At 37.1% G+C, this 10,737-nt stretch overlaps 1 protein-coding gene across 2 annotated transcripts; it reads right to left on the minus strand.

Annotated features, from left to right (window-relative positions):
- Positions 1-7,144: 7,144 nt before the first annotated feature.
- LOC8276867 (molybdate-anion transporter) lies at positions 7,145-10,507 on the minus strand. Of its 2 annotated transcripts, XM_015717187.2 has the most exons (9): positions 10,171-10,507; positions 9,708-9,852; positions 9,380-9,548; positions 8,903-9,173; positions 8,488-8,753; positions 8,185-8,400; positions 7,733-7,835; positions 7,526-7,592; positions 7,145-7,439 (listed from the first exon to the last, which is right to left on the minus strand). In XM_015717187.2, the coding sequence occupies exons 1-8, from the start codon at positions 10,319-10,321 to the stop codon at positions 7,531-7,533; spliced, it is 1,383 nt and encodes a 460-aa protein (XP_015572673.1). In that variant the 5' UTR covers positions 10,322-10,507; the 3' UTR covers positions 7,145-7,439; positions 7,526-7,530. The 2 variants fall into 2 exon arrangements, with proteins under 2 accessions (XP_015572673.1, XP_002515682.1); XM_002515636.4 differs by having other exon boundaries at positions 7,145-7,592.
- Between the last annotated feature and the right edge of the window lie 230 nt (positions 10,508-10,737).

The following is a 10,737-nucleotide window of genomic DNA, read 5'->3' on the forward strand; positions in this document are numbered from 1 at the left end:
TTTAATGTTAAAATTGTTAACATGGCCAAGTGGATTCCCAAACCATCATAAGAATCCAAAGGCGGCAGCCTAAATTGCTCAGAAAAGTGTTTTGCCAGATGCTCGGGCATAGGGGGTTGCTGGTATGGGCTGAGTAACAGATTCTTTTCCTTTGCCTATTTTGAACTGATAGTATAAGAAAAAGATCAAGAAATGGTTTCTTCGAGGGAACCAACCTCCCTTAAGAATTGGATAAGTGTTTTGAAAATAAAACCTATTTTTCCTTACTATCTTGGTATGGCTTATATAGCCATATTACAACTATCAAACAAGAATTTAGGAGAAATATAAGTGGCTTATTCAACTAGAAGATAATGACAGCAAAGCAAATAACAAAGAAATCTTTACTAACTAAGACTTATTCAAATACTAAATTAAATGGGAACGTGACAACTTATCCCCCCTTAAGCTGCACTCTTGTCCTCAAGAGTGATATCTGGAAATTGCTTTCTAATGTAGCTCAAATTCTCCCAAGTGGCCTCCGCTGGAGATAACCCTTTCCACAATATCAAAACTTCTTGTTGTCCCTTTATAATCTTATGACCAATAACTACTTGAGGTCGGAGATGGCCTTCTTCGGTCATTAAGCTATCCAGTGGCAATTTTCGGAGGCTGGCAATATGGTCACCTACTTTCTTCTTAAAAAATGACACATGAAAGACTGAATGGATTTTAGATTCAACTGGCAATTCCAGTTTATAGGATACAGCACCAATACGTTGCAAGATTTGAAATGGCCCATAATACCTAGCTGACAACTTGAAGTTCCTTCTCTTCGAAACCGATATTTGTCTGTATGGTTGCAATTTCACATATACCCAGTCCCCAACAACAAACTCTTTTTCCATATGCTTGGAATCATAAACTTGTTTCATCCTCAATTGAGCTTCTTTAATTTTCTTTTTAAGCTCACTAACAATAGCATCTCTTTCTTGTAATTCTTTATCAACTGTTGCAACCTTTGTTGTACCAGACACATAATTTATAAGAGTAGGAGGTGGATGCCCATATACTGCCTCAAATGGCGTTAGATGAATTGTCGAGTGCCAACTTGTATTGTAGCAATATTCTACCCAAGTTAGCCATTTTGTCCACTTTTTTGGTTTTGAACTGGTGAAACATCTAAGATACATCTCGAGCATGCGGTTGACCACCTCACTTTGCCCATCGGTCTAGAGATGAAAAGAAGAACTGAAGTTGAATGATGTGCCATTTAGTTTGAATAACTCCCTTTAAAATACACTTGTGAAAATTGGGTCTCTATCTTAAATGATAGAGCGAGGCATACCATGGAGGTGAAAAATTTGGTCAAAAAATATTTGAGCTACTCCAACAGCAGTATAAGGGTGAGAAACCGCAATAAAATGAGCATATTTTGATAATCGATCAACCACTACCAGTATGGTTGATTTGCCATTTGAATTTGGAAGACCATCAATGAAGTCCATTATTATGTCTTCCCAAATTTGGTTTGGTATACGAAGTGGATGAAGTAAGCCAGCTGGTGCAAGTTGCTCGATGTTGTGTCTCTGACACACATCACAACTCCGGATGAATTCCTTGATACTCCTTTTCATGCCTTTCTAATAAAAGTTTGCTTTTATACGATGGGGAGTTTTTAGAAATCCTTCATGTGTGCTGCCATGAAATTGTTCAATTATATCAGGAATAAGACAAGAATCTCCCACAAGGTAAATTTTACCTTTGGAAAATATGATTCCATCTTGCAAGCTCCAAGGTCCTACCGCCTCATCTTCAGTAATCAACTTGACTAGCTTTTGGGCACTCGGTTTTGATAAATTCTCCTTTTTAATAGAGTCCACCCAGCTTGGAAGAGGTTGTGAAATGGCATGCACATGTTTTACGTCTTCTCCATCTTGCCTCTGAGAAAGAGCGTCAGCCACTATATTTTCTTTTCCCTTTTTATACTCAATAACAAAGTCATACCTCATCAACTTATAGAGCCATTGTTGTTGTGCATCAGTAGTAATCTTTTGGCTCCAAAAATGCTTTAAGCTATGGTGATCTGTGCGAACAACAAATTTTCTGCCAAGCAAATATGTTCTCCATTTTTTGACAGCCAAAACAAGAGCTAATATCTCCTTTTCATAAGTGGAAAGAAAGAGATGCTTCCTATGTAGAGCATGACTATAATATGTGATGGGTTGTTCCTGCATTAAGACTGCGCCGACCCCTGTCCCTGATACATCACATTCCACAATAAATTGTTTTGAAAAGTCAAGTAAAGCCAAGACTGGTGCTTACACCATTGCTGCTTTAAGTTTGTCAAAAGCCTCTTCTGATGTTGGATCCCAATTGAAAGAGTCCTTCTTCATCATTTGGGTGAGAGGCCGGGCAATCTTACTATAATTTTGTATAAATTTACGGTAATATCTCGTCAAGCCCAAAAATCCACGTAAAGCCTTAAGAGACTGAGGTTTTGGCCATGACAACATTGCATTAATTTTTTCTTGATCCACTTCCACTCCTGCTCTTGAGATTACGTGTCCAAGGTACTTCACTTCCCTTTAGCCAAATTGACACTTTTCTAACTTCACATAAAGCTGGTTAGATTGAAGAATGGAAAAAACCAACTTTAAGTGTTGCATATGCTCTTCCCACATTTTACTATAAATTAAAATGTCATCGAAGAAAACTAAATCAAATTTTCGTAGATGCTTTTAGAATACCTCATTCATGAGTGCTTGAAAAGATGATGGTGCATTAGTGAGCCTAAATGGCATCACTAAGAATTCGTAGTGCCCTTAGTGAGTTCAAAAAGCAGTCTTCTCAATGTCCTTTGGGTACACCCGAATTTGATAATAGCTTGAGCGTAGATCCAATTTGGTGAAATACTGAGCCCCATGTAACTCGTCTAATAGCTCGTCAATGACTGGTATTGGGAATTCATCCTTAATAGTGGCCTTATTTAATGTTCGATAGTCGACACACATCCTCCAAGAGCCATCTTGCTTTTTCACCAGTAGAACAGGAGAGGAATAAGGACTGTTACTTGGTCTTATTATTCAAGTTGATAGCATTTCAGTGACTAACTTCTCAATTTCAGCTTTTTGAAAATGGGGATACCAATAAGGTTTGACAGAGATAGGTCCTTGGCCAGGTTGTAAGGGAATTTTATGATCATGAGTACGTCTCGGAGGAAGGCCTTTTGGCTTAGATAATATATTGGAATATTGGTTGAAGAGGTGTTGGGTTGTGGGATGTGTTTGTGTCTGGTTTTGATGTCTTTCTGGAGTTGTCAAGGAGTAAAGTTACAGCATAAACCCTTCTTTTCTTTTCCTTGCAATATGTGTCATTTGATGGTTATTAACCATTTTATTTTTTGGAGTGGATAAACCTTGTAAAATTCTTTCTTTCCCCTCAACAACGAACTTCATCTGCATTCTAGAAAAATCCTATATAATGGGTCCTAGTGTTCTCAACCATTGGATCCCAAGAACAACATCATAGCCTTCAAGTGGTAGTAAATATAGATCACAAAATATAAGAGTTTCTTGCAACTTGAATTTGACATGATCATATTTACCTGGGCTAATGACCCTTTCACCTGAAGCCACCATCACTGAAAATTGACCCGTAGAAATAGGTTGAAGACCCATAGATTTGGCCATATTTATGTTAATAAAATTATGGGTACTCCCCGAGTCAACTAAAACTGAGACCTCTCTTTGTTTAATGCTGCCATTGACTCGCATTGTATCAGGTGCTAATGTCCCTGCCATAGCATGTAAAGAAATTTCTGGTGTATTACTAGAAACAGCTTCACTTCCTGCATCAACTTCCATCTCTACATCATCATCACTATCTCATAAACAAGCTTGAATGATGAAAAGTTTCTTACAGCGATGCCCAGGCCCAAATTTCTCATTGCATAAAAAACATAGGCCTTTCCTTCTCCTGTCATTCAGCTCCTCCGTTGATAGCCTTTTTATTAGCGTAGATATTGGTATGTTAGAGGTGCGTGTTAAACTCTCTACCTTATGGTTAGTATGAACAGGTTTCTTGTGGGAGTTATCTTTTGCTTCGAACAAACGAGCAAGGCCAATGGCCGTTGTTAAAGTGGTTGGCCGATTGGCTTGTACATCTGTACGAATTGGATCTCGTAATCTGCTAATGAAACAGCTCATTTGTTGCGCTTGCGGGAGTGGACTAGCTTGGGCAAGAAGCTTCTCAAACTTAGCTTGATATTCTTGCACATCTCCTTTTTGCTGTAATTTAGTGAGTTCCCCAAAAAAATCTAAAAATTGGTTAGGACCAAACCTGACATATAGTCCGTCTTTGAAGTCTTCCCAAGACATGATCGTCATCTCTTGTTTCTTTAACTGATACCACAATTGGGCATCACCTTCAAGATGGTAAGATGCTAATTGAACTCTTTCAGCTATTGGAATATCATGGATCTCAAAGAATTGCTGTGCTCTACAAAGCTAGCTAGTAGGATCCCCTTCTCCATCAAATCGTGGAAAGTCTAGTTTCACTGTTTTGGGAGCAAAATTACTAATAGTGGTGCCTCGCTGTGATCCACTATTACCTCCACTAAGGGATTTATTATGGGAGAAAGAATTTTCTCATGCTTCTGCTTGGTGTGGTGCTTGCAATTGATCCATTCGAGTTTCCATTTGATTCAACTTTTCAGTTACGTTAGTCACCTTCTCTTTTTGAAAAAGAGAAAGGGACTCAATTATTTTCTCTGTTGCCTCAACTCACTGGTCCATAGCCAAGCTCTGATACCACTTTGGTATGGACTGAGTAACGGATTCTTTTCCTTTGCCTATTTTGAACTGATAGTACAAGAAAAAGATCAAGAAATGGTTTCTTCGAGGGAACCAACCTCCCTTAAGAATTGGATAAGTGTTTTGAAAATAAGACCTGTTTTTCCTTACTATCTCGATATGGCTTATATAGCTATATTACAACTGTCAAACAAGAATTTAGGAGAAATACAAGTGGCTTATTCAACTAGAAGATAATGACAGCAAAGCAAATAACAAATAAATCTTTACTAACTAAGACTTATTCAAATACTAAATTAAATGGGAACGTGACAATTGCTCTTAGAGATGACCTCTTCTCTCATTATACTTCCCGCACGATACTTTTTCAGAGCATTATTGATTCTCTTATTGATAGTATCCTCAATCCATGCAGAATCATGGGTTTGAGAACCATAACTCTCCTCTTACGTATCCCTAGCTTAGTTGTTCCGCTTTTGAGTAGATATGTTATCCTCCGTCTGGGTATTTTTCATTCTTAGAATCTGTATGGTCGACGGTGGACCAATGCCTATGGTATGCTCGGTTGTTACAGGAGTTCAGCTGGTGCTTACTGTCGTAGGCTACCTTGCAAGTGTTTGAGCCATAACACTTTTATAATACCTTTTCATCTTTTCCACCTACCGATTATACATAGTGACGACGTCCTCTGGCGATGGCTGCCGAGGACTTTGAGGAAGACCTAGGGCCGGAAGTCGACTACGAGGCATGACAGATGAAGTAAAGGTCGAAGCCTGAGACGAAGGTGTTGTCGGTCTTTGTTCCATCTACCTCTGCCAAGCAGGTAAAAGAAAGTGTAATTTCCACTGAAGATTTGTTCCGGCATGAAGTTGTTGAAAAGATTTCTCCTCCAAGGTTGGGAGGACGGGATGATAGGTCCAATCGGGGAATCGCTGGCTCCATCCGCAGTTCCTAGTGGACGAACATCTCCACTCTGACTTTGATCGGTTGCCATTTAACTTGGTTAGATAGGAAAACAAAGCTTTTTGCTCGAAATTTCCTACAAACCACGCCAATTAATAACTCGATCGACTAGGGCGAATTGATAACTCGATCGACTGGGGCGAGCTATCAACAAAGATCTACAAGGCTGACCTTAATCTTCAGAGTATCTACAAGGAAAAGTTAAAAAGTGTCGAACAGGGTTGTCCGGCCACTCACTCCGATGATAAAGTTAGTAATTTATATAAGGGTGGCTAAATTGCACAAGTGTATAAGATTGCATGTACCTGTAAATATGGTGCCCCCATTCCTTATATAGATGTTAAAGGTATTCTAGTCCATTTAGGAGAGAAACTCAATTGTTGTAGGTCATTCTAATCATATTAGGATTTGTACTCTTGTTTATTAGCAGAGTTCTAGGCCGGGTCGGACTTTATGACTAGAGTTCTCTTAAAACACGATCTCTTAGAGTTCCAGTTATAGTGAAAATCAATCTCTGATCAATCTTGCCTTTCTCAGGTGGGACAAGCTGGCTTTATGGTATTTGGTTATCACCATTAATTCAGCAACTCTTGTACCCACCTGGTTCTAATTCACATTCCTATTTTATAGGCTTGATTTAGTGATACTGTCAGAAAACTTAAAACCCATTTCAAATTTTGCATGCGAAAGGATATGGTAGCTAGGGTTAGAGATGGAAGATAATGAGGTTTTGGTTACTGGTTTCTTGTTCACGATCTATCTTGTTTGCACAAAGAAGAATCAAAATCTTAAATTTTACCTCTCATTTATTTTCTTTCTCTCATTTCTTTTAGCCGTTAGCTCGCATAATATAGATCACTTATTATATTACAAGTCTCAACAAAGAATTTACTTGATACTTAGAGTATATTTAATATTGTAATTGAGTATTAAAAATGTAATCAAAAATAGTTTTTGAAAATTAGAAAAAAACAATTAAAAACTAAATTTTTATTCTTAAAGGCTTAATTGCTAATAAAAATAATATATTTTATATTTATCATTAAAAATTTAGTATGTAATTTTTAAATTTTTAGCATTATATTTTAATATTAATTTCAGATTTAAATGTCAAATAAATTTATTAGCTAAATATTTTAATTTTAGTTTTCAGTAAAATTGCCAGCTTAATTTACTGCCCTTGCATGAATTCCAACACTGATAGAAAAGAGGTGAGCTAAACTCATTTAATTATTGAACCATTATTATTTAATCATATAAAATTAATTTTTTTATTTTTTAACTTTAAAATTTTATTAATCTTATATCCTTTACTAATGATATACTGACTTAATCCTTTACTAAACCATCTGAATCAGTTAAACAAATAAGCTAATGGACAAAAGTTGTAGTAGACAAATTGAAATTGAACTTGAGATTGCTCATCTTCAGTACAAACAATTGACGCACCTCAGAAAAGAATAACATGAATTACTCTGTAGATATTTCCTACAACAATAGTAGGGCAAAGCTAATAAGAAAAAACAAAAAAAACAAGAAGAGAAAGACTCGTCGATACACTAATGAGTCAACCTAGAGACAGCCAAAAAGAAAACAAAAAAGAATATCATAGTAGCTCCAAGTGATCGTCCCCATATTTTTTTGCTTTGCAGGAAGACCACACTACTTTCTGTTGTAACTTCTCTGAATGGATTAAAAAATCAAATATAAGCTAACAGATGTATAGAATGAATATGGTCGTTTCCAAAATCCATGTTTAGTCAGCTCACATCCATCAAATGTTCAGCGGTTCTGCCTCCGTGTCTCTGTCCTTCAGAGCTGTCCAATCTTCTGCCTCTGCAATATACAAGCGAGTCAAACATTGGGAACTTCTTGCATAATATATAAACAATAGATGCCTGAAATAGCCAAGTGATGCATCTTTGAATGATTAATGACACAGTAAAGCAGGTATTATTGCAATTCAAGGATCGTACTTGGCTTGTCCGATATCACCATGAGCCGCCTCTGCAAGATAGAAGCCATGAAGAGGAAAATCGAGCACATACCGAACATAACAGTTATAGGGAATGCATTAACCTTCAAAGAGAAACCAATGAACCAGTAAGTAAGAGTGAGAGAATCATTGCAAATAAGCTATCTTTCTGATTGAGTGTAGGATGGGTGGTGGTTGGCTTTATGAAGATATCCTTATGGCGTGGAGCCAGAGAAATATTTTAACCTCATCAGTCAGGCAGAATATGTCATCCAAATGAGGCCAAAGTAACAGCAGAATGAATTTCGGGTGGATGCAGTTTGTAGTATGAATAAATAAAATAGAGTACATATGAAACTTGGTGATTAACCAGAGCTTTCCGAGCACTGTTAACAATTCCATCAATGTTAGTCCTGATGCTTGTAGATATGCAAAGTAAATCTTGTGACTTACATTGTACAGCACAATGCAGACAAAGATATTGAGAGGAATGCGGAAGAAGTTCATTATTGTGCTTCTGGCCTCCTCAGGAATGTATTGGGATCTCATTTTCATAATTGATGGCCAGAAAATTCCGACGCAAGCCTCAAAGGTGCAGAAACCAAGAAGCTGTAGACAACCTGAAAACGAGATGCCTCCACCTCTCGCTTTAGAAGGTGCCACTAAGAACTGTTCCATAACACAGAAGTTAGAGATCAATAAGAGATGGTAAAAAAGAATAGTAAAGGCACAAGGCAGAGATGGAATCAAATATACATTGGTTGCAATGGGAAGCATAAGAGAAATAGAGGAGACAACAAAAACAATCTGCATGTAGCTTTCCACCCTTGGTGAAGAGTGGGCCATCAACCGAGATGCAAGGGAGCTTCCCAACATTGAAGCCAACATGAATGTTGCAAAAATAAAACCATGGGGAATCTCCTCATCATTTGGGCTCAAAGCAGGTGTCCACAGGAACACAAAGGTATACATAGAACCTTCAAATAGTGACTGAATGGCACCCAGCAAAGCAATTTTTTCATCTGATGAACATGGATTACCACTTTTAGGGGGAAAAGTTTCAAAAGAAAAATAATTAGAAAAGAAATTAGCTAGATACACAAACAGCAAGCCACAGTATAATTGAAAGTAAAATCAGCTAGCCAAGTGCCACATCAAGAACATGAGTTACCAGAAGCAATGGCCATAGCAGCACCCCTGAATTGGGTAAGCAAGTCCTTGCTCTCTGAATGGTCCCCAAAATTTTCTGTCCATGATGAAAAAATAATGGCCATTCCAATTGCAAGAAAGCATGCAGCAGCATCAAAGGGGGCCACAGGTCCAAGAGCAAATGTATCCACAAGAAGGTTCCCAAACAATCCAGACAAAATAGCAATAAGGCCATTGCCCAGAAATATCGCCTTTGAGAAAGTTAAAGACAGCCATTGTTGATCAAAGCCTCTCTACATAGATCAAGTTAGAAAAAATAATAATTATGAGGAAGCATTAGAGGTAATTTCGTACAATTTTCTGATCATGTAAATTTGGTGCACACATAAATGTAGGCTCAGATCCTGGTCAAAATAGTAGCTACATATAGGTAAATAGAGAGAGTGGAAACAAGAATTGCATAACAAATATGAGTTACAGAACAATTAGACCCCTATACCTTATTGTGCTCCGCAACCAGCCACGACTCAAATGCTGAAAATAGAAGAGAAGTGGCAATGCCTCCCAAAACACGGCCTATCATCAAAACTTTGTATTGAGGAGAATGCTTGGTAATACAGCTCAGTATATAGGTTATGCAATAAGTAATGCATGCCCTTTTTCGACCCCTGAATTCAAAGCAGATTGTAACGAATGAGGCATGTAACAATCATCAAATACCATCATATAAAACACTCAGGCAACATATCAGTTACCTATTATCCCATAATAAAAACAAAAAAATAAAAAAAGAAACACTGCAACAACTAGGAGAAAAATAAACTCACTGTTTGTCAGCTAAAGATCCAACAATTGTACCAAACAACATGGAGGACCCAAAACCAGCAATAAAAAGCTGCCCAATCTCTCCTTTCCCAAACCCATATGTGCTGTAGAGGAAGTACACATATGGACCCTGCAACCAGTCCCCAGCTATTGCAATGACAAATCCACAATAACATTATTAGCCAGACAGGGAATTGTAACAGCTCTGATCAATAAGTTGTAGAATATGCATTTTTTTATAATTAAGCAAACATGAGAAAGGTAAATTGAAAACCACTTGAACTAAAGCAGAGATCTACATATAACATCACTAATCAAGATCCGATGCATAAAAAATCTAACACATATAACAACATTGCATAGAAAAACCAGCTCAAAAATTGCACTTGCAGAAAAGCAACCCAAAATCAAAAGGAACCGAACAACAATAAGATCAGATCCAGGTTAAAAGTAAAAGAGATCTACCCATCATAAGAGAATAAACGAGGAGGTAATTGTTCTTGAAAGAATTAAAAGCAGGAGAAGTGTTGATTCGATCTTTGTTCGTTTTGCTCAATTCCAATGCTGCAACCACTGCTCCTAATCCTCCAAACACCATATAGAAAAACACCTCCATTTTTGTCCTTTCTAACTGGGTCTTGTTTTTACCACTCTCTCTTTTTGCTATTCAGATTTTGATTTTGAGATACAATTAATGATCAGAGATGAACAAATCAGTTATAGAAAATGTATCATCCCCAAAGTAAGATTCTATCACTTCTCCATTACATGTAATATAGAGAGAGAGGAACACAAATATATACACAGCTTCAAGGCCACTGGGTTTTTATCCCCTACTTTCCGATTCAGTATTGTTGTTACTGGAATGGGGTCTTCAAAATTTTTGTAGCTGAATTACTAAAAGCTCCTTTACGTTTACTATACTATCCATAAATTAAAATACTAATAACTAGAAATTTGACTTAAAATAAATGCTCTAGTTTATTATTAAAATAGTCTAATTATTAATCAAAATTTTAAATTTATATTTTT

Source organism: Ricinus communis, chromosome 1, assembly GCF_019578655.1.
Source record: "Ricinus communis isolate WT05 ecotype wild-type chromosome 1, ASM1957865v1, whole genome shotgun sequence".
Classification (NCBI taxonomy): Eukaryota; Viridiplantae; Streptophyta; class Magnoliopsida; order Malpighiales; family Euphorbiaceae; genus Ricinus; species Ricinus communis.

Bases quoted from the DNA above. Each gene is read 5' to 3' on its own strand.
- LOC8276867 (XM_015717187.2), bottom strand. From the start codon at position 10,321: ATGGAGGTGTTTTTCTATATGGTGTTTGGAGGATTAGGAGCAGTGGTT. The intron at 9,853-10,170 runs GTAGATCTCTTT...TCATTGCAATAG, and splicing joins CGTTTATTCTCTTATGATGG to CTGGGGACTGGTTGCAGGGT. The intron at 9,549-9,707 runs GTGAGTTTATTT...CTTTGAATTCAG, and splicing joins GGATCTTTAGCTGACAAACA to GGGTCGAAAAAGGGCATGCA.